The sequence below is a fragment of the Patella vulgata genome, chromosome 2, assembly GCF_932274485.2.
Source record: "Patella vulgata chromosome 2, xgPatVulg1.2, whole genome shotgun sequence".
NCBI classification, from domain to species: Eukaryota; Metazoa; Mollusca; class Gastropoda; family Patellidae; genus Patella; species Patella vulgata.
In genome coordinates, this window is record NC_065880.2 from 67,910,917 (window position 1) to 67,935,767 (window position 24,851).

The 24,851-nt window shown below is 33.1% G+C and overlaps 1 protein-coding gene across 1 annotated transcript in view; it reads right to left on the minus strand.

Annotated features, from left to right (window-relative positions):
- The window catches only part of LOC126811481 (F-actin-monooxygenase MICAL3), a 47,477-nt gene that overhangs the window by 7,303 nt on the left and 15,323 nt on the right, over positions 1-24,851 (minus strand). Inside the window, exons 8-25 of the mRNA XM_050537131.2 lie at positions 22,784-22,989; positions 22,042-22,157; positions 21,113-21,266; positions 20,382-20,430; positions 19,786-19,933; positions 18,689-18,792; positions 18,061-18,123; positions 17,074-17,286; positions 16,191-16,377; positions 13,459-13,553; positions 12,778-12,862; positions 12,084-12,291; positions 8,988-9,205; positions 4,779-7,760; positions 4,427-4,491; positions 3,760-3,964; positions 1,474-1,570; positions 1,281-1,354 (exon numbers count right to left, since the gene is read on the minus strand). Of these exons, the coding sequence (XP_050393088.2) occupies positions 1,281-1,354; positions 1,474-1,570; positions 3,760-3,964; positions 4,427-4,491; positions 4,779-7,760; positions 8,988-9,205; positions 12,084-12,291; positions 12,778-12,862; positions 13,459-13,553; positions 16,191-16,377; positions 17,074-17,286; positions 18,061-18,123; positions 18,689-18,792; positions 19,786-19,933; positions 20,382-20,430; positions 21,113-21,266; positions 22,042-22,157; positions 22,784-22,989 (5,269 nt within the window). The remainder of the gene's footprint in view (positions 1-1,280; positions 1,355-1,473; positions 1,571-3,759; positions 3,965-4,426; positions 4,492-4,778; positions 7,761-8,987; positions 9,206-12,083; positions 12,292-12,777; positions 12,863-13,458; positions 13,554-16,190; positions 16,378-17,073; positions 17,287-18,060; positions 18,124-18,688; positions 18,793-19,785; positions 19,934-20,381; positions 20,431-21,112; positions 21,267-22,041; positions 22,158-22,783; positions 22,990-24,851) is intronic.

A 24,851-nucleotide genomic window follows, 5' to 3' on the forward strand; every position in this document is an offset into this window, starting at 1 on the left:
TCATGTATTAAATATTAAGAAGATAAGAAATGTTATTTTTACCAGTTAATGTTTGTGTGTTTTGTTTATAACAATGTTAATTTTAGAACTACATCATTTAGACAATGAATGATCAGATTGTAATATACATGTTAAAAACCTATTCTAATAAATGAAATGGGGTTTAAGTTGGGCAACAACATACAGCGTGGTATGACAGAAATTTAGCCTGGACAGCAGTATGTCCGCCTACTTTTCATCAAATTCAAACTATCAAGGGCTCCTTTATGTGTACACACACAGGATCTCAGTTTTTTGTGCCATCCTAATAACTAGATACTGTTCCTTGACAGGTCCTCCTGCACTACTGACAAAATCCTGAGGAACTTTCTCTGCCTACACCAACATAGAAAATAAAACTCACTAAGCCACTGTGGAGAGAACTTTCTTAATTATGTATATTATTCAGATTGTATGAGTAATTGATTTATCAATGATCTCAGACTCTTATTTTTATGAAAGTATTAAAGCATATCTAGTAGTACTATCCTGTTTTCTGTCTGGATAGCACGTAATACTAATTATATCTGACTAACCGTAATCAAACAATATCTTAATTCAAAGTTTCAAGCTTAAATCATTGCAAATTTGATTAACAGAAATAAATATAAACACAAAAATGCAAAATAAGACTCAGAATAGATGTGCTTAGAAAAAAACATACCATATGCAATACAAAATGAAAAAGATACACACATTTCCAACAACAAGTGTGGAATGTGAGAATTTTACAAATATTCAAAACTGGACGTTTCAGAACTAACAAATGCAAGAAAACTATGACAACCATGCAACAATCTTTGAAACAATTGATTTTAAATATAGAATATAATATAGATCACATTCAAACTAATATTTAAATAATGTTAACTATATATAGTACATCCCTTCAAGAGGATTATTAACTACAAGTACATGTTATTACAATATAAACCATTGCCAATTTATTGTCTCATATAGATAGCTATAAACTATAACACATACTTATGGAAGAACAATTACTGATTTATTTGGGCGACGTTTCGAAACGTCGCCCAAATAAATCAGTAATTGTTCTTCCATAAGTATGTGTTATAGTTTATTGCTCTATCCAGTTACTAAATGCCTCTAAAAGATCAATATAGATAGCTGTGTAAATAACACACCAACTAATTAACTGCATATCAAGGAAAGCATGAAGACATCGTTATTTTTTAATAGATGTATATGATAGACCTGGCGTACAAATTACAAAATCTTACCTTCAATAGACATTCTGTCTCGTAATAATCCATTTAAACGTGCTTGTCTGTCTTCTAACTCTAATTCTCTAGCTCTGAAATACATGTTTATAAATCAAGGTTTAATTGAATCGAATATATGAAATTAGAGATGCATGATATGACACTATGATTGTGTTCACTGTATGATATTACAAGAGATAAATCTACTTACTGTATCATCAATGAAGACTCAAATCTAACAATAGTATTCTTCTCATGTACTAGATTAAACCATTCTTGCATCAAATCAGCATCATCTTTACCACTTTCTATATAGATAAATACATTTCATAACACATTACACATGATACCAAATATATTATACTTGATATTAAACCCATCACACTTGATATCAAACATATCGCACTGAATATCAAACACATCACACTTGATATCAGACACATAATACTTGATATCAAACACATCACACTTGATATAAAACACATTGCACTTGATATCAGACACATCACACTTGATATCAAACACATCGCACTTGATATTACATACATCACACTTGATCGATTTCAAAAATGTTCTTGTCGGACATTTTTACCGAAAATAAAGGGACATAACTCTTATCGTTATTTAAGATGGCAGTTTTTAGACAACACACAAAAATCCTCGAAAATTAGCATACTTTTCAGGTCATAAGTCGCTACATTTTTCAGCAGAAGTCAGGCATTCGTCTTATACTCCGTTACGACTTATGTACTGAGGGTAAGAAAATGATATCCCAAATTTTTTGGGCAATAAATGTCGCTCTACCACAACGAGCGAATGACACCATCCGCTAAATAATCGCATTGTATTGTCTAAAACAATAAGGTACTTACACTATTCCAATCGACATATTCGTTAACATTGCCTAGATTACTTATTTCTTTATTTAAAAACATAAACCCCATTCAAAATATGATCATAAATCCAAGAATATGCCATCAAAATAGAATCTTTTCTTCGACATTAGAAGCGTGTATTATGTCACGTATTCATTTCAGAATTTCACGCGTATCTCGAGATTTCTAATACCGGTTCAGTTATCGTACTTTAACCGTCTTGAAGCTGTTTTTCTTTCAAGTTTAATCAGATTTTCTTCAAACAAGGACAACTTTGCTCTGAAAATTCTAAACACGCTTCGAACGACGCAATTTTGATAACTTCTTTCTACAACCGGCAAGTTCGTAGGTACATATCACTTACCGTCATACAGCCGAAGCTAGTTTTAGAGTAACGGAATCTGCCGAGGTTTTCTGAGTGCTGTAACCGCGTGCTAGCAATGTCTAGTATTTTTCGGATATGTGTTTGTGTGAAATAGCTTTATTTAACGCTCGCTTCCACCGAAGTGATATCGCAGACGAATTATAATGACTGTCTATTGATCTGGGCGTTATATACTCTTACAATATGTGACTTCTATGACTAGTTTATACATATTGTCAGCTCACATCAATGCGATTAAATAGTCCGACAATGCAGAAACCACGAGGTTAACACGAATATTAAAATTATAATGGATTGATGAATAGTCCGACAAAGGGGAAACAATGGCTTCCGTTTAAGATTAGATTGATGAATTGTCCGACAAAGGATTAAGTCAGTCAATCAAGGCAGATTAAGTAGTTAATCAAGGTAGGTTTGCAGACGGTATAACACGATAAATACGTTGATCACTTAATTACCTAATCAATCCAGCGTATTATCGACGATAATCTGGTTGAGTGGTAGTTATACACTCAGTAAACTATATTAATTTCGGAATTTTGAATATTATTCACCATGTCTTGATGTCTGATTGGGCATATTCCCGGTCGGACAATTTTGGGCGTTTGGAAAAAAGATTCAGACAAGTCCGGAATATACGGGCAAAATCCAATCACTGCTTGATATTACATACATCACACTTGATATCAAACATATCACACTTTACACTTGATATCAAACATATCACACCATGACACATTAATTTGTCTTATTAGTTCCACTATAATGAATCTTTTTAGTTTTCCCTTTAATTTCATATTAGTTCTAAGTCTATTATTGAGACAAACAGTGTCTAGATACATTATTTTCGATCATTGAGAAAAACAGTGTTTAGGTACATTATTGGTAGAAAAAATTACTATTTCACATTATCTGTTGGCTTTGACAGTTGCTGAATCACTTACATTTCATTACCCCGGTCTTAAGACACTAAACTGTGGTGTTCTTGTTCGTTATAAAGAGGTTATTTCTCAGCATCATACAGAATATTGGGACTACATTAAATTTGCCTTGTACTTTTCTATCTGTACCCAATTACAGATGGGTTGACTTATTCAATGATATTTATTCTACAACCATCTGGATGTTGAACTGAATATACAACTCTCTGGTGTTCCCCTTCTTTGGCAAAAATAGAATTCTCCGGTAATACATGAATACCGATAGATTGAAGATAATATAAATTGATTTAACTCACCTCTTAAATCTTTTTCCACCTGTATACCCCTTTCTTCTAATTCACGTTGTTTTACTTCTACTTCTTCTAATTGACGCTGTAATTCTTGAGCCATTCGTAAACGTTTCTGTTCATTCAGTTTCTGCTGTTTATCAATTTTCCTTTGAATGCGTCTTGCTCTCCTTGCATCAGCTTCTGGATCTAATGACATTGACATGTAGTTATCCTGAAATGAATACATGTATCAATGACATGGTGATCAACAAAGGTTTATCTGTTCGTTCAGAAAATTAAATTACCTCGAGAGCTAATTACACTGAACAAATTCTCTTCACTCTGAACTTTTCGTGCAACATAGTCCAAATTCTAAAAACTAATTGCACTAAACAGGTGTTTCATGACAGAACATCATTTGGTATACTGTATATGACTATATACTTCCTTATGAAATGTCTTACACTTTCCATTGTTAGTGGAAATAAACTGGTAATTATAATGTAAAAACAAAAGAACAAAATATTTATTTAGTTGCCTAAAATGACTGTTTGTGAATTTATATTATTCCAATATGATCAGTGTCCACAACCTGAACAGGACAGGGTATCAAATGTTTCTTATATTTCCTCTACAGATGTATATGGTAATGAAGACCATTGATGAACATTTGTATGTAGACCTATATACATACCCTTTTTCTTGAGTGAACTGTACTGGTTGACATAATACTTTCATCAGAGTCTGAGAATTCATCAACTTAAAATAAATGTAAATATGTTTACAGTTTTACATGCAACAAAAATAATAGTTACAAACTCAACAACTACAGTATGCATTTCTCAAACTATAAATGAGGATATACATGTGATGTACAGTAATGAATAGTATAAAAATTAATTTGGTATATGTACTATGTACGTGTAGGTGACATTATTTTTTTCAATGAACAAAGACAAATTATCCTCCCACAAATATAAAATCAGATGAAATCAACAAGTTTATTTTTGACCCTGATCAAAGAGTGAGTTAATATAAATACTTACTATCAGCTGTAGGAGCATGTATAGATGTAGATAGTAATGGTTTTCTACTTCTATTAGACGTAAATACACTGCTACTACCTATTTCTAAACCTTTCATATTATCACATAGACTCGTATCGACACCATCTTTACCCCCATTTAATTTACTTTTCTTTTTATCAAATTTACTTTCACTTTTAACTCCTTTTTTACTCTTTGATTTACTATTAGCACTAGACTGTGGTGTATTTATATCTGAAACACTTTTGGATTTTTCAGGAGATTTATTTGGTTTCAACATGGCAAGAAGTGATTTACGTTTTTCTTTCTTACTCTGAGAGTCACTATCAGATTTTTCTTCTGATTTCCTTAATTTCACTTTTGGATCTGTTTTAGGAGTATTCGACAGTTTTGAATCAGTAGTTTTTAATTTTTTCTTAGTGTATCTACCAGTACTTACGGAAGAATTGTCACTATCTTTTTTAAGATCATTTTTAGTATCTTTTGTTTTCAGATTACGCACAACAACAGATGGACTGCCAAAACTTTTATTGACAAACACAACAGCTGTATCAGTAGAACTTGACGACGGTTTACTACGGTCAGTTTTTGTCACTTTAGATGTTTTATTATCAGCAGTATTAGTTGTTACTCTAGATACAGGTGGTACAGGTAATAAGCGTTTTTTAACTTGTTTAGCCACATCTTCATTGTGAACTTTAGATATTGGTCTCTGTTTTACAGAAGTAGCTGGTGTTGAGAAAATATCATCACTATCATGATCACCATCATCAGCAAATGGTATATCATCAATATATTCATCAGCACTTTTCCTTATCTCACGTTTCAGAGTATCACCCTCAGTTAAACTACTATCTAACTGAATTTTCTTTCGTCCTTTTTCTGCTGGGAAAGATTTTTCGGATGAGCTCGGTTTAGATATTGTTTTAGGGTTAGACAAAAGTTTATTTCTGTCTAATGAAATCTTTGTTCGAGCTTTATCAACATGAACACCTTTACGTCTAGTTAAAGATCCTGATCGACTTCTACCTGAATCTGAAACACTAGAATTACTAGAACTACGTGATACTGGTTTATTTTGTGTTTTTTTCACTGGTCTACCAACAGGTGTAAAGAATGGTGTAGATACAGGTTTTACAGATAATACATTAGTGGTATTTAAAGCAGTAGATATTGGTTTAGTTGGTGATGTTGATGTGGCCGAGGGCTTAACTGGAGATCTACCAGGTGTCCATCTATTAACAGGTGGTAAATCAGGTAATTTACGAAGTGGTTTCTTTTCTCTAGTATTATCAGTTGAAGGAGTTACAGTACTTGAAGAGGTTGGTTTAATTGGGTGGTGTTTTAATGGTGTTGAAGATGAAATCTTATTTTTTCTGTTTATATCACTGGTAAATTGTGATTCACATATTGTTGTATTTGGTGGAGATTTAGGAGAAGTAATCAACACATCAGGAATTCCTTCCTTTGTAACCTCAGATAAATCTTTGGTTTTGTTTCCAATATCCTCACGCTTGCCACCTTTAATTTGATCTTTCGTTTTATTTTCAGCACTTTTAATTTCAGCAATTGGTTTGTTTGTTATGTTTTCTTTATGTTCAACGCCCGGAATATGACTGACATCTATTCTATGTTTTTGAATATTCTCAGAAACTTGAATTTGTTCTTTTGCATTATCATGACTTATTTGTTTTTGAAGATTAACTATAGGGGGTTTCATAGAAGTTATTACAATATTGTCAGTATCTTCTACAGGAGTATTAAATTTATCTTCGATAGCACTGAGTTCTGGCGTAAAATAGATACTACTGTTGTTAGTCTCTAACGTATCATCAGCATCTTCATCTTCATTATGAATAGTAGTATCTTTATCTTCAGCTATTTGATTATCTGTTATAACAGGTTGATTATCATTATCTGATTCTTCATCTAGAACCATACTTAAAGTTGTTGTATAATCACGTAACATATCTACATCTGGTTTATCATCATTATCTATGTAAACTTTGTTATTTTCCATCACATCAGCTAATGAACTTGCTGATGATTTAGGTGAACCAGAAGGTGTAGATATAGTAAAACTCGATTCAGAACTCACAGACTCACTTCTTTTTATTCTTTTTCCTTTCTTCCTGCGTCGATCAGTCACAAATTTTTCATCTAACATAGTGAGTGCCAAATCTTTTCTTCGTTCATTTTCTTCATCAGAGGATGTTTCCATGTTACGTACACTATCTAAAACTTGTTTTAATGTATCACCACTGGTGGCTGTATCTAGATCTACACCAACGTGTTTTTCTTCCGAGTTAACAAACACTTCATCTTCAACTGTCTGTACATCAGGTTCTAACTGTACATTGTCATATAATGGTTCTGTTATTGAACCAAGCAGTTCGGAATCACTAATAGAGTCATCCTTATCAATCTCAGCCAAAATGCGCTCCATTTCTTTGCCCACTGCTGTCTTTCCTAATAACTCATCTTCATCAACATCAGTGTCTTGCTGACTTGTCTTACCTTCTTCTTCATCATCTCCATCTTGTTTACACTCATCACTTGATTCATCATCCTCCATTTCTTCATCTGTACTTACTAAATCTCCTACGGACATGACAGTAACTTTAGATTTATCAGTACTAATATCTTCAGAGATAGATTCTGAGGCTAAACACCGGCTATCTTCATCTTTTTCCGACAAATCATCTTTTTCCTCAGATGCTACTTCATCTGCAGCTCTGATAATCTTTACATCTTCTTCTTCTTGTTTTTTGGTTTCTTTATTTTTAAACATACTAAAAGCATCTATTCTAACAACTTGTGGTGGTGATGAGAAGAAACTAGCTCTAGCTGCTATTACACCAGATGGACTGAGTGGTGATTTGATAGGGGAGCTGTTATTATTTGAAATATTGATTCCTTTCTTTTCCTCTACAGCTAGTTCTTCTTCTGTTTCTGTATCATCTTCACTCTCATACTCAGAATCTACAAATATAACAAAATAAAATATAATTTTTTCCACTTCAGCTGTTAATTTATAAATATTGCGTTAGACGGGAACAATGGATGTGAAACTTGTTTAACTGGTAATGAAACTGTGCCAACAAAGATCATTTTCATTATTTCTATTGGTCAGCTTCCAACATTACATCTTGTTGATAATAAAGGTTCTTCTAAATTCTAAACTATCCCAAGCATAGCTTGATGGAATTTAATATTTTATAAATTACCATGCATATGGAACCATTTAAGGTTTATAACCTTTCTGCCATAAAAAGGTATATATGTTTGAGAGAGCTCTCACACTAAGTTATGCTGAAGAAAGATAAACTCAGGAAAAAAAGCCTTACAAAAAGAAAATGTTGTTTCCCTTAAAGTTGCAATTTCATATTTTTAAGTTATATTTTTAAAATTTATTAAAATAAAGCCTTAAAATAGATGGTATCTATAAACAGTCCTACCTTGTTAAAGAATAATCCTATTAATCCTACAATTCACTATTACCAGTTGAGAAATTGGCAAAAATATCATTTCCATCGACAAATTCAAACGTTTGAAGTTAGCTACTCCATGGTGGAGAATAGAAAACAAGGGAGGTAACTGTGTTATTATTTCCGGTGTAAATGAGTTTTAAGTGTGAGAATGACACCTATGATCGTATAATAGTGAGTTGACAACCTATTAAGCAAAAGACATAGAAATAATTATGTTTTGACTTTCTTAGAAAATATGAAATTGTAACTTTAAGTTTATCTTCCATTAACATGGATGTTGATCTTGGGCTTTCTCCTATAGTTAAGTGAATGTATGGTATTGTAACAACAATAGTATTAATCGGCTTAAAGCATAACCTTTCGTAAATAAATATAATACTTAATTCTAAAACTGATAACAAGACAACAGTGAGTCTTAAGTCCCCAACCTCAATCCCCAAAAAAATGGATGACACATCAACTGAACATTTATCTTTTTGTAAAGCATCAAGCCATCAAAAAGCTCATGACTGAACTCAGTTAAAGTTTTGATGTTGTAAAACTATACACCAGGTTTCATCACTCTCAAAGTTATTGAGTCCTAAACCATCCACCAATCAAATTGCTTACGGGAAATGATGATCATCATCCAATTAGGCATTCACAATTTCACATTATAAACACTTTTTAATTTCAATAGTCCCCTGCTTTCTTCAAGTGCGGGGGAACAAATATATACCTTCTACTTCTGTATCATCATCATCATCATCATCATCATCTTCTTCTAGTTTAGTATATGGTGTTTCTTCTTCTTCTTCTGTTGCCTGTTTTAAGTTATCAGTAGAGTGTCGTGTAGACCAAGTTTTAGCTAGTTGACAAGCTTCTTCCCATGTTATAGATTGATTACCCAATCCTTCCTGTACATCTAATAACACATCTTCATCTTCTGCTCCAGACCTGTAAGATCAAATTATAGATTTACATTCTTATAAAAAAAACAGCGGTTGCCAGGCAAGATACGCCCACATTTTACAAGAGACAAGAGATGGATAGAGAACAAGCTAAAAAAAAAAAATCAATTTTTTGTACAATCGGGGGCCATAATCCAGGAAATTAAGATCCAATACGCTCAAATATCGTAAGATCTTTGGATTATAAACATTCATTTCAAGTTTCATCAAAATCTAGAGTGTCCACAACCTTGGTATTACATACTTTCACAAAATTTGCGTACAAGGAGCGGCCATTTTGTCCATAAATTTAAAATTTCATCAAAAATGGATCACAATTGTGGCTTCTAGAGGGTCCACAACCTTGATATACCATACATGTATATTTACACTATGTACATATGAGGGGCGGCCATTTTGTTGGGCTTTTTGGTCCGATTTTCACGAAATTCTAACTCAACCATAATTAGGGTGTAACAGTGATATATTCAAATATTTTTTTCAAATCAGATAAAAATTGTGAGTGACCTCTATAGGGACCACAAGCTAAAATCCTGATTTTTCGCACAATCAAGGGCCATAATTCAGGAAGCTACGATCGGATATGCGCGAATATCGAAAGGAACCAAGATCTTTGGGTTATAAACATGTATTTCAAGTTTCTTCGAAATCGGATCCAAATTGCGACCTGCGACCTCTAGAGGGTCCACAACCTTGATATACCAAATTTTTATACTATTTGTCTACGAGAGCGGCCATTTTTTCCGGTAGTTTTGGTCCAATTTTCACAAAATTCGAACCCAACCGACATTATGGTGTAATGTGTAGCGTAGATTAAACTGTTTTTATGATGGTTAATGTCTCTGTATCCCCAGAATATTGTTCAAAATGTTATGAGACCAAAATCATTTTCTAATGAATATTGACAATACACAAAAGTTAAAATTGTACTTGTTAAATTAATTAATAGTTTACTCAGAACCTCCTATTGTCCAAAGGGGTCTAGAATAATTGCAACTTGTCAAATGACAGCTAATTGTGGGCAGGGCAATTATTTTATTTTTAAAGTGTAGTTTATCAAATGATGAAGAAGTCCTATCTTGTATCTATACATGTAATGATTATCAAAACATAATAACATAACTGTTAAAAAAATTTTGCAAACAAGTTATTAACAGAAATAACTACAATTGAAAGTTTACTTTCATTTTTTTCTTCCTGAAGAGTATTTCAATCGAAAACAGTTATAAAATAAGTTGAGCATATTTGAGCACAATTGGAGGAAACCATACTTGAGCACAATTTGAGCAAATAAATGTTATAATAAAATGAGCAGTAAAATTGTCAGTACAATTGAGTAAATAGAGAGTGTGTACTGAACATTGATTGTATTAAGTTCAATAGTTGCCATGTATTGGAATATCTATCTGGTATTGCTTAAAGTTTTCACCTGTCATAACATATCTATATCAATGATTAGTGCTGAATAGAATATTGAAGTATTTATTGGTTATTCTTAATCTATTATGGTAACAAAAAGAACATAATACAAAAATTAAACAATGACAAGCAATTGTCCTTGCTAGCAGTTGTCCCACGTATTGTCCTTCTCACCATTCAACCATATATCTTACACAAATTAGTAAATATTCTATCCTGTCATCACTTAGAAATTATCTTTTAAATTAATACGAATTCCAGAGATTAAGTTAAAAATTTATTGTGGGACATAAAATAATAAAGAAAATCTGAAAGATCAAATGCCTAGTATAGAGAAAATAAAAGAATATCATGACTATCAGGTCGTAATCTAATGACTTCAATGTCTACACCAAGTTCTTTATGAGATAGACAACAGAAACATGCTAACCCCTTGATACTTAAAAACATATTAACAACAAATACCAAAATAAAACTGAAAACAATAAATGAAAACAATGATTTTTGAAAATGAAACTGAACCACACCCTAATTCAAATGTTACCTTGGTATTATAATGCACGATCTTTAATAAAACATTAAGATATTAATAAAATATAACAAGTTACAGTACAACATTATAACAAACAGTAATATACACATCATATTAGTATTATAACCTTCAACATCAAACTAAATAATTCCATTCTTTTAGTCTTTACTGCTTAACAAAGTTTATACCAAAAATTACAGTCAAAAAGAATCTTTTACAGTACAACTACATCTTACAGACACAATGTTCTATATAAGTGGATTACTGACCAAACGTCATCTTAAATAAATAGTCTTTGCTCAGTTTGCCTATAAAGTTATGTTTTCTTTTAAAATTATGACAAGTTACCATTATCATCGAAAGAATGTATGGATACAGAGTATCTGTTGATCATAATATGTTAAATCTAACACAGTTGTCCGCTACATGGGCCTGCTTGATTTGAACTGTGGTCAGTTGATATGAACAAATCAAGCAGGGCCTTTGGAATAAGGTTAATACTAATATAATGTATGTGTATATTGTAATAAGATTATGTTATACCATTCATCTAGTATCCTGGCCATCTCTGTATCTGACAGAGATTCACTGTAACAAAACACACAACACTTTTTATACACAATACATTACTATTCATATCAAAATATTACAATGTCTACCAATGAAACTTTTCTTCTATCAGTTATCATACTATACATTAAAACCTGCTGATAACTATGATATTTGAATGAAGATGGTTTACTACTGGTTTAAATGATAAAGAAGTTAGAAGTATATACATGTCCATCTAATATTAGTTTAGCTATATTTTTCTACACAATTCTAGACATTCAAATTGAAAGTTTGATTTACTCTCTAGAAGAGAAAATGAACCAGCTCTAATAAAAAGAATAAATAATAACAACATACTTACTCAGAATCAGAATTACTACTATCATAATCTTCATCGTCAAGTAATGTATCAGACGATAATGAAGCTCGTAGATTATGTTCAATTTGTTCCTCTTCCGTTTCCTCCTCTAAACCATCAAATGTATTTTCAAACTCCACACGTTCTGGTGTTCTACTGTTTTTAGCAAGTAAATCTAGATTTTTTACTCTTAATGGACTAAGTATTGAATCTGAAATATAATAATTACATTGAAGAAATTACAATAGGCAATATATATCAAAGAAAAATATGGCTGAAACATACCATAGTAATACACAGCCTGCTTTTGTTGCAAACATCTTAATAATGGTGTATTCGTTAATGGTTAAATGTTGTATGCACAAAACATTCATGTTCTTTACTGATAATGGAAAATACAATTTAACATAGTTCAATATGTTTGTTAGTTACACATTTCACTCTAAAATGAATATAATGTGCAGTATGTCTTTGCCTATTTTCCAAAATTTGTTCATTTATCTCAAGTATCTTCTCCCACTATATCTTCACAACATGGTATCAGATGTTTTTTAGAATTCGTCCAATGACAAATACAGTAATAACAACCACTAATGAACACACCATTAGTCTCGCTTCTCTAGTGATGGAAAGTAGTACTAATACTTTAAAGGTAAAAATTTATTATGATAGTAAATATAAAACATTAATAGAGAACCTGGTGTTTTAATAATAGGTATTATAGGATCTACATCGGTCATATCTATACTTGGACTATTATCTTTATCTTTAGGTACATTCTCCTGTAATATAATATAATTAAAAGCTACAAAATCACCATTTTTTTACACAATAAATGCTCTAAATTATATTGAAATATCTTATTAATTTGAAAGGAATCAAGGAATATAATCAATTTCTATTGTTCTCTAAGAACCTGCGATGTTATTACATCCCCTGTCTAGGCCCACTGACTTTATACTGATGATAATTACTAACTCAACAATAATATATTCTTATAGAGAATTTCCTAGCCGTTTAAAGTGGGGGACACACTAGCCGAATCAATCGGCGTCAAAATTCGCCAAGTGTGTCCAGTGTCACTTGGCCGAATGATTAACCCGAGTCAAAAGTGTTTGATATATTTGCCTAATGTGTCTGGTTCACTGCCATGTTTAAGCATGTGACTTCAACTGGTAAATTCGTCTAGTGTGTCTACTCATTCAGCTGCAATTTGGCCGAATGATTCGGCTAGTGTGTCCACCGCTTATGAGTTCATGAGCTGTGACCTACACATGCACAATCCTGAAAATTTTAATATTTCTACTTAAATAAGCAATTATTGAGAAATGAAGGATATCATTATAGATATGATACAAAACCTGTGTCTTTTACTTACCTTATGGGCTTCATCATCATCATACTGATTATTTCTCTTTCTCTTCGCATTTAATCTTTGTTCAATTAACGCATGTCGAAAACAGAAAAACCGTACTGTAATAAAATCAACAAATATAGGTATAATAGGATATAATAATTTTGTCATTTATAAAGCATGTTAATATTGAAGAACAGTTTTGAAGGCATTGTTGGTTATTATATTCACTGATTATATACAGATCAGGGTTTTGAATCAAGAATGCTTTGAGTTGAAATTTAAAATGACCCACTGACAATAACCGTTGCATTAACTGTGGTAGTCAATCTGATTAAAATACAGATCTATACTATTCAAAAAAAGTAGGGGATATTTGATTTTGGGGGCATAATACTAAAATATGCAAATGACTACGAAAAAAGTCACTATAGAACCTAACAGAAGAAACATTTCCAGTTACATGTGACGCCCAAACGCACCAATAGCTACCGCATGGAATGCAGGTGATGCTTGGGATCATCATGGGGGTCCAACCCAAGATTTGCACGACTCTGACTTTGAATGTTACAGTCATTGTGGCATTGAATTCCAGGGTGGAAACATCAGTTTAATTGTTTTAGTGACCAGAAAACAAATTTTGATATGCGTCGGCTTACCCAAAATGAAAGGTTACGTGCCCTTGGCATGCTACAGATCGGCACAACACAGGCGGTTGTGGCGCGGACGATGAATGTTTCTCAGTCTGTCATAAGCAGGCTATGGTCCAGATACCGTGATACACAATCTGTACAGGACAGACCACGCTCAGGTCGACCAAGGGCGACAACTCAAGCCCAGGATCGATTTATCCGTACCTTGGCCTTGAGAAATCGTGTCATCACAGCAAATCAGATCAGCGCTCGTCTTCAAACAGACACTGGTGTGAGAGTGAGTGGCCAGACGATTCGGAATCGACTGCATAGGGGTCACCTTCGCGCCCGACGTCCTCGCGTGATCCCTTGTTTGAGAGATCATCACATTCAGGCAAGACGTCGTTGGTGTAGGGATCATCAACACTGGGATAATCGACGCTGGAGCAATGTGATGTTTTCAGATGAGTCAAGGTTCACTGTTGATTTTTTGGACAGACGTAGGAGGGTGTGGCGTCGTCAAAACGAGCGCTTCCAAGACGTTAACGTCATCAGACATGATCGATTTGGGGGTGGTTCTGTTATGGTGTGGGGAGGCATCACTGTTGCTGGAAGAACGGCTTTACATGTTGTTGCAGGGCGTGTTACAGGCCAGTACTACCGGGACAACATCTTGGCAGTCCATGTTGTGCCGTTCGCACGACGTCATGGCCGCCGTTTCATCTTCCAGGATGACAACGCAAGATGTCACAGGGCCAGGATCGTTACAGGTTACCTCCAACAACAGAACATCACCACATTACCTTGGCCAGCACTGAGTCCCGACCTCTCCCCCATCGAGCATGTCTGGGACATGCTTGGACAGAGGTTACCTCAACGTCAACAACGTCCTGCCAATGTCCAAGAACTTGCTGCTGCGTTGCAACAGGAATGGGACAATCTGGACCAAAATGACCTTAGACGTCTCATTAGGAGTATGCCACGTCGGATCAATGCTTGTTTGGCAAACAGAGGAGGATTTACCCGTTACTGACTTGGTTGTGATGCTGTGGTAACTTTGCTGTTTGACCCCGGGTATCATTTTACCCTTATTATGGTCAGTCTGTGCCTTACTTAGTCTAACGATCATTTGGAATAAATCGATGAATGTGAACTTCATTTCATTTTGCCATTTGTTTCTTCGTCAGTTTCATTAGGTGACTTTAATAACACTTAAAAATCAAATATCCCCTACTTTTTTTGAATAGTATATATTTTGTTTCGTTTTTTTATACTTTCGATGGCCTACACTACATGAAGATCTGACAATTAAGTTACAGCGATAGGTCACGTCAGGGGTCAAAAGACTGACTTATGACCCTATGACGTCTGACATTTGATTAACCAATCAGCATTGATGTTACTAGTGGATTACCCACAGTTCCGTGAAAAATACTCTTCCAGATCCAAGTGTAGTAAAGACAAGTAAAACAAAATTTTGAACTATAAAAACGAAACGAAATAGGATCTGTGTTTTAACCAGATTGCTGTGGTAGTTTATTTGATGAAAAGGTCCCGTATTCTCTCATGTCTATATGCTCTTTTGATAGTAGTAAACATTATTAAAGATTCAAAATAATGTAAAAGCTTAATCTTGAAAACAATATTTACAATATAATGTACAAGTTTAATCTCTCTGAAAATATTTATAAATTTACATTAAAATGTTTAACATTTGAATATATAACAGCTACCTTGTCAATCCATACAGACTTTCTTGTCTTGGTTAACACCAGGACCTCATATTCATTTATTCTCAGTATTCCCAGTTCTACTCCAATAACATCTGGGTCAATCCATGGGGGAGACGCACAGTCAAATTATCTGCCTTTGATACTTCTGCTATTTTTATTGACCAATCGACGGGCGAAGGGAAGTAACTCACACTATATTGGAACTAAGTTTATTGTCCCGAATGTAAACAATGAATCAAGCTACGTTCAAGGGCAGATAATTTGAATTCGTGAAAACCCCGTGAATGGACTCCGAGGTTAGTGAAGTATAACAGAACGATATACAACAGTGATATCGAGAAGGAATATTTATCAAGCCACCCGTGAATTCTTAGAAGTTATTGTCACTTACCATCTGGTTCCCTCTCACAGGAATAATTGTTTAAACGTAAATTAGTACCGCAAAAATCACATTTTAAACAACCACGATGGAAAAATACACCTTCAGCACTCATCCTCTCCATAATATATACTCTCTTAGCACAAAATTTACAAAATTCACTGTTTGGTTGGGCTGCTAATAATGTAGGTTGACCTTTCTGTAATTAGATTAGATTTATTTCTTATAGTTTAATATATATATACATATTAGTAACATATATTGATCAAATTATATTAACAAAGTTTTTTATTTAGGACCTAAAACAGGAATTGTTTCACCAAATGAAAGGTGTAGAACACAGTGGTTTGAGATAGGACTCTCAATTTATAATTTCGAGGGCCAGTTAATTCTTTGTTTATTTAGTTATTTTTTCTTTTATTTCGATTTAATGAGATTAACAAGACACTTTTTCAAAAAATATGACAAATATAAGGATTATCTCAATTTATAAACCAAATCACAGCTCAGCCATTCATTTTCAATGTGACAGATATCAGTGAAATAAGGGTCCTGGTTTGAAGAAAGGTAGTCATTAAACAGATGTTAGTTATCCAACTGACATTGTGTGTTAAAGAATCAATTAGTGTATGCCAGTTAAAATAGATCTGTCAGTATTAATCAGCCTTTAACCAAACCAATTGTTGAGTATGCCATTTTGATTGCTAACTAAGGTAATAGTTTTCAAACTATATATCTGAGAAATAGGATACAGTAAGCTGCATATGACTGTAATATAGAACAAGAATGTTTTTATCCAATGTAAATATTGAACTAGTTTTATAGAATACTGCTATTTTAAAGATTTAACAAAACAACATGTCAACTCAATTGTGCATATTGTAGTATGTATTACCATTTTCTTTAACGGAGGCTGTGGTTCAACAGGAGGGTCACCGCGGAACTTTGCAGCCAGTATTTCAGCCATGGCATTAACACTGACAGCTCCGGTAGCTTCTTCCTTGGATTTCAAAGCATAGGGTGATGGCTTCTTTTCTGTTACTGTTAATTTATTGGCTATTTCATCCATTGGTAACTTACTGTATTTGGTCAGCGCTACGTTTCTTTGCTTTTAACAAAATGAGATTAAATGAACATCAAATAAAGAAAAAAATTGAAATATCTTTGAAGGATTGTTCGTTTAGGTGAACCCTATCAAAATTCTAAATCCCAGGGTTATCTCCCTATAAATCTCATACATGTTGGGGGGATTTTATCCACTATTTGCATTTAGGATATAGTTTTAATACTTGGTGGGATTGTTCATTGACACAAAAACAAGAAGAGTAACATTTTTTCTATTATAAACTGTGTTGTTATCTCCATGATATAACTTGTCAACCTGACCCAGAACCAACTTCATAATCGAATTGTTTAAAACTTTGTTTGATTTTTGAAAACTTTCTCTGTGGAGAGAGGGAGAAATGGGGTTTAACGTCCACTCGACACAACTAGGTCATTTCGGGACTAACATATGGTTTACTTTTATTTCAATAATTCGCTTGCGCATAGGGGTCTTCAGCAGTGGGAGGAAACCGGAGGACCCAGAGACAAACCCACGAGGTTGGACAGGCTACCCTACTCTTTGTCACGTACATTCCGGGATTCGAAACCACGCCAGTCGACTTAATGACAGACTTTATGATACAGCGCGTAACGCTAACCATTCAGCCATCCAACCCCCTTTCTCTGTGGAATATGATGGAGATTTATTTCAGAACCATTCGACACAACTCTGCAGCTGGTGGGTGTTCTAGGGAGCGTGACAATCTCCCACTATGAATATCTCTGCAACTCAATATATCAGAAAGACAATATATAAATCAGTAATCATCTACTCTACCTGCTCTAGTTTTTCTTCTGGTGATTTGTTCTTGAATAGTTTTTCAGGATCATCATCTTTTTTCTAAAATAAAGATAGGCTGCCAGTCAATGGAACTTATGCAGTCTATAAAAGTTGTTCACATATTTTGTTCTTTTGTAGGTAATTAGACCATTTATGGGACAATAAAAACTGATCAAATACAACAACGCATGAAGTAATTATAAGAAATAATTAAAATTTGATAGGCTTCTAGTTCTTCCTAGAACTATCACAAACAGTTATGGGAAATTGTTGAAAGTTAATAGACTGTGTATAAATTTCTAGTCAAGTGGGTAATAACTTTAGCCCTTGGAATGTGCACAAGATTTTTTTTAGTGATCAAGGGTCAGTCATAACTCTTAACAGCAATTATCCGAAAACGCTGTAAATCAATTATTCTCAGACCATTCTGCAAGCGATGATTTGTAGAAAGAGAGACAGAAGTGTCAGAGAAATACGTCTATCTTTTTATTCTTCACTAATAGACATATTTAACATTTTAAAATGCTAATTATTATTATCATTATGCTTGTTCGATCTAAATTGAACAGTTACTTGTATTGTCTTAGGTAGAAAAACACTTTTAAAATGTCTAAAATAAACCTACCCTTTTAGATTTGATCCTTGAGCTAAGTTTTTGGAGGAATGATGTACGATGTTTAGGTGAGCGAATATTCTTCTCATCTTTTGAAAGATTTCTGGTAATTGGAACTACAACATATAAAATAATTTGTTATATTTATAGTATGTCTAATCTTTCTGATGTAAAATGAATGAGATTGATGATGCACAAATTGGGAGTTCATCAGCAAATATACTTCATTTGCCCACAACAAATTTTGACTTTATCTCCATGGTAGGGTGACCCATGCAGCCAAAATTAAGTTCTCATTAAAGTTGATCCTACCTCAATAAATGTTTACAGTAGAGATAATCAGACTATCAATTACAACATCAATAATTATGACATCAGTAGCTTTTGCTGTTAACTGGCAATTTTTACCGATCTTTTAATAACTATTGTTTTACAAATTAAACATAGAAGTCTCCGCAATTTCTGTACATCAGATTGGAGACAGTAATGCTTAATTATAAAAGATTTCTTTGATTCAACATGTATAAACATATTTCATGAGAACAATTATAAACCAGTCTCATATCCATAAGTCTATATACTGAATGCAGATTTATAAACTGAAAGGAAAACAGCTGCCATCAATTGGCTTTTAATTTTGTTTTTCGCTTTTTAAATACGGCATAAAATATTGTATATGTAAATTAATATTAGACAAACACATATAAGCAGGTAATGCATGCTATTGGATCATACAATTATTTGTTCCGCACTTGATGATGATAGACTAATACCATTTGGTGAAAAACTATTCGATAAGGAGTGTGAAAGTAACTGCTATTTGCAGGAGAAATTATGAGTGCAACCACACACCTATCAAACATGCCACTGTCATGACTAACAATAATTTCTTACAGACAACAAATTTATATTTATTTTGGATAATGAAATATTCTAATCAATCTACATAAAATATGTTGCAAAAATGACATAATGTCAATATAAATATTTTCAAAAGATGATTTTATTGAAACAAAACAATCGGGTACTGGGTATATACCTCAGTACCGCACACACTAAACACTATTAGCTTTCCTGTTCTATATATATGTATATAATAAACTACTTACCAAGTGGTAATGGTTCTGCTTTAAATGCACGGTAAAACTGAGACAGATACACCATCATATTCAATCTATCCGGCATATCACAATTAACCATATCTTCAGCTGTCATAACAGGTTGTATACCAAGCTCTGTCTCCGCTAATGAAAATGCCTAAAAACACAACAGATAAAATACACATTCAAAAACAATTCAAACTAATCATGTGTATCAAGCAGAGTTTCACGTCTTACTTCTTTCTCTAGTTATTTATGGTTATTTTCAGGTCTGATGTCTAGGAGAGAGAATACAAAGGCCCAGTTTCTTGTCAATTTCCTAAACTTCCGAAGGTCTAAAGTTAGGCTAGTAATCTGTATGAAAATTCTCAAAAACCTACAAACATTTGGAAGTTTAAAAAAAAAAAACCTGATAAAAAAACAAGGCCTTATCTTTCTGATCCTGCTGTTGCTGCCAACCATCAAAGTAGCAATTAAAAAGGCAAGGCTAAGAAAAATCTAAATTCAGTATTGGTTGTCTATGGTAACTCGTTTAAGAATGGCTGTGCATATTCCTTAAATATTTGATCTTCAATGAAATCAGCATAAAGATATATACAACTTACCAACTGATTATTTTGCAAAACATCACAGTCTAATAATTGATTAAAATTACTGAAAAAGAAAAAAAATATTAGATAGTTATTAAGATAACCAACAAAATTCACAGAGAGAGAGAGAGAGAGAGAGAGAGAGAGAGAGAGAGAGAGAGAGAGAGAGAGAGAGAGAGGGTAACTTCCAGGAGTAACATAAGGTTCAATTCTATTATTTCATTAATTTGCTTGTTCATAGGGGTCTTTAACAGTGGGAGGAAACCTGAGGACCCAGAGAAAACCCACAAGGTTGGACAGACGACCCTACTCCTTGCCACATGCAAGTGGGGAATCGAAACCATGTCACTTGACTCAATGACAGATCTAATGATACAAAGCACACACATTAACCATTCGGCCACCTAACCCCAAACAAAACTCATTATTTAGAGCAAACATCAAATAAACCATATATAATTCTATTCAAGATATCAAAATAATGCAGATTTATTTCCTACCAATTATGTGACATAAAATACCATTGATTTCTATGCAATAATAGTGAGACTCTTTACCAAATTAAGAGAGTTCTAGTATGGATGAAAGCAGAATATCATATAACACTGATATTAATCTAATTAACAGCTTATCACTATATATTGCCTATATTTGGATCAAGACAGTCAAATTACCTACTGTTTAACTTACATCAAAACATGTATATGTACATAAATAATCTATACAATATCTATATAATAACTTACATTAATTCTGGTCTAAATACATGTATAAGTGCACAGAGAGCTAGACCATTTCTCCACGATGTTGTAAAATCTATGATATGGACATGACGATATATATTATTGTTGAGCACTTTCTGACACCATCGTAATAAACTATACCCATCTACCATTTCATCTAAAATACATATCATAATAACAATAAAAAACTACCATTTCCATAGCATATTAAGTCATCAAATGTCATAACAAACAGTAAAGAGGAATTATCGGTATTAAAATGGTCACAGAATTGAAAAGTATATTTCTATACTTTTTAGTTCAGTCTCTTCTTACACACAGTTTCGCAATCCGCTGTATTATCATATTAAACCACTAACCAAGATTGATGACAATAAGGACCATTTTTTCTAAAATTATATATTATGTTTATTCAGATGATCGAAATATAATTCATTACAACCATCTCCAGCTATTTATCATATAGTGATTATTAGAAATATATATATTCAAAAATTTAATATTTAATACAGACATTGTAATTTGTTGGTCCATGCAGATGCAAAATAAATAAAGCAGGATTTCCACTTGAGCACATTCTATACATATATTCAATATGTGTGACAAGAAACATTTAAAAAAAAAAAATGAATGTACAAGATAATATCACAAGTACATAAAAGGTCTCCATTAGGTCGATAAGATTTTCTTTCGAAAACAATGCAATGCCAAAAGGCGACATGTTTGTATTCTGTAGTCACAATAAACAGAACTCTATTTAACCTTTTGAAGTTTTTTCCTTGCTGATATTGTTGATTATGTTCATTACATCAAAATAAGTTGAATATTTTAACACCTATATCTTATATGTCACAAATATACCTCTACATGCTCAATCTATGTTCAGGTAATTTTGTGTTGAGAATTGATCATATTTAATTAAATACACCTACCATGCCTTCTTCTTTTACTTGGTATTTCTTCTTCTAATTTAGTAGCATCCCCACCATCATACAAGTGACGTACTTGAAATGGTTTCACTATTCTACATGTATTTAAATTTGGATATCTGATAGAGATAAATAGAAAATTGTCATTAATTAAACACTGCACTGGAGAGAAAGTTTAATATATTTTCCACAATCATTTTAACTAATATAGAAATCTTCACTAAAAGGGATCTCCATATTGTCAGCCCTCAATATTTCGAAATGACGGAATTGTAATTGAGTGATCAGTATTCACATGCATGATATTGTGCGAGTAAAATCATTACATATTCAAACATAACAGCTATGGTGATTAGTCAAAATATTATTTAATTGGTACATGTATTATGGCACTGTATTAAGGATGTCATATATGGATGATGTATTTGAAAGTCATTAACGTCATTACAAATGTGTGGACATTTGAAGAAAACATTTATACCTGTATTTCCCCACCCACAAACCTCAAATAATGAGTTGTTTTTTGTTTTTTATTCCCAGAATATTTGAAGAGAAAGTTCCCCACATGTTAAACAAGAATAGACAGGCACATTGTTTGCAACATTATCTGGGATGTTGAAGATACCTATCCAGTGGAAACATGTTATTTAAACAGGTTAATGGATACTGTGGTGGGTGAAATCATTGAATGAATTGGCAACAGTTGTGATAATGGTCTGTTACAGTAAATATAAGTAAATCATACCTTGTATTTGGATCTATACTATATTGGTGGTGTGATTTATGTAATCTTTCGGGTGTTGTCTGAGATAATAGTTGGAATATACTCTCTCTTTCTGCTATAACTTCAAGAGGTGTCATTTTACCAGCTGCCCAGTTTTTGATCATCCAAGCAGTATCAAATACACCTAGAAATCCTCTTGCACATCCAGAACCAGTTGGCCAAAATGGCTGAAACAAAAATTATTATATTCATATATGTTTTGACCAGAAAACATGTATAATGTCTGCAGATGATACCAAATGTTGACCAATACTAAATTCATATCTTTGTAAATACCAAATGGAATTGAACCATTTTGGACTGATATTCCTTTTGGAGATTCAAACTACATAATATTGAAGTTTGCAAGGTATTCCTCTATCTCTCAAATGATGTTCATAGACATCATCTTCTGTCCCATTCAAAGTAACCCAATTGACTAATCTAATAACTTAAAATAAATCCATGCATTGACCTAGCTAGAGTAAAGTAATAAACCTCTTGAAAACCACTACCTGGGATATCATTTACGTAATCTGTCCGAACCAGTGATGGGATTTCGCCCGTATATTCCGGACATGTCCGACGCTATTTTCCAAACGTCCTAAATTGTCCGAACAGGACATCAAGACATGGTGAATAATATTCAAAATTTCAAAATTAATATAGTGTACTGAGTGTACCCGATTATCGTTGATTGATTAAGTAATTGACGTATTTATCGTGTTATTCCGCCTATACACCTACCAGTGTATAAAATTTGTCAAGAAAAGTTGTAGGCCAATAGGACTCGCTGGTAGAAGCCATTCATGAAAGTTGTAGGTCCTAACATTAAGTTGTGGGCCCAATAAATATTAACAAAACAGATGTACACTACCCCACCCCAAATGCTTTTATTTCTAAGTTCTAGCCATTTGGGACAGGTTTAAAAGTTAAAATATGTATTCAATATTGATTGACTGTACACATTACAATTTTAAGTTTTGAAGGATTTAATGTTAATACTTCGTGTATAGAATGATAAAAATCATACCACCTCTATTTTACCCCAGACATGGTATTTATTTTTTCTGTAATAAATAAATATTTACTTGTAGTTGTAATAATCTTAATGATTATATATAGGTCTACTAGTACTGACAATATAATATCTCGAAATTCCATTCACATAGAAATCTGAAGTTTACGGATTAAAATGGCCCTTTACACGTACTCTCCGAGAATTAACAGAAAATATTGTTCATTTAAATGAAATGAAATAAAACTGGCGTTCAGGTCCTTCCAGACATAGATTAACGTCTTACATTTAAAAAAACATGTTAAATTTACTGTCCGGTAGCAACAATCATTTTATTTGTTTCATTCATCATGACGTGTGGAACTGTGAAATGAAAGACCGTGACCTCTTTCAAAATGAAAGTAAACTATCACTGCTGTTTGGCAGCCGACACATCATTTTTTATCATTATTAAACTGACCTGTTTCATATTTATGAAACCATAAACTCTTTGTTATTCTTTCTATATATGACATATTGTACGTGCCTGTTTTCGAAGACTTGGGTCTCCATTACGGTAGTGAAATCGTCATTAAAGAAATAGACTTGATAATCAAGTCTGCTAGTAAATCACGAGATTTAGAAAGAATGGCGGGAAAGGCCACTCGTTTTTACCTCACTGGAATTGTATTGTTATCAGTAGTTAGGTTTTCAGGGAATTTTCAGCTCTGCTTTTTCAATTTCATTTTTACAAGACAAAGAATTTATATCATGTGAATTTTTATTCTTGGATTCATGACAGTACAGTAGATGGACTGACCTAGTTTAGTAGCACACGTTTGGATTTCACAATTGAAGGAATATAATATGCCGGATTTTGCATGTGTATTCAATATCGGATAAAGACAAATAAGACAGTAAGTAAGCCATACTATTGGAACACACACTCATCTATGCCACACTTGATCAAAATGGTTAAATAATATTCTGCCAAACTCTGGGAGCGTGCTGATATTTGCAAGCACAACCTCACAATTACAACGATTTTATTTT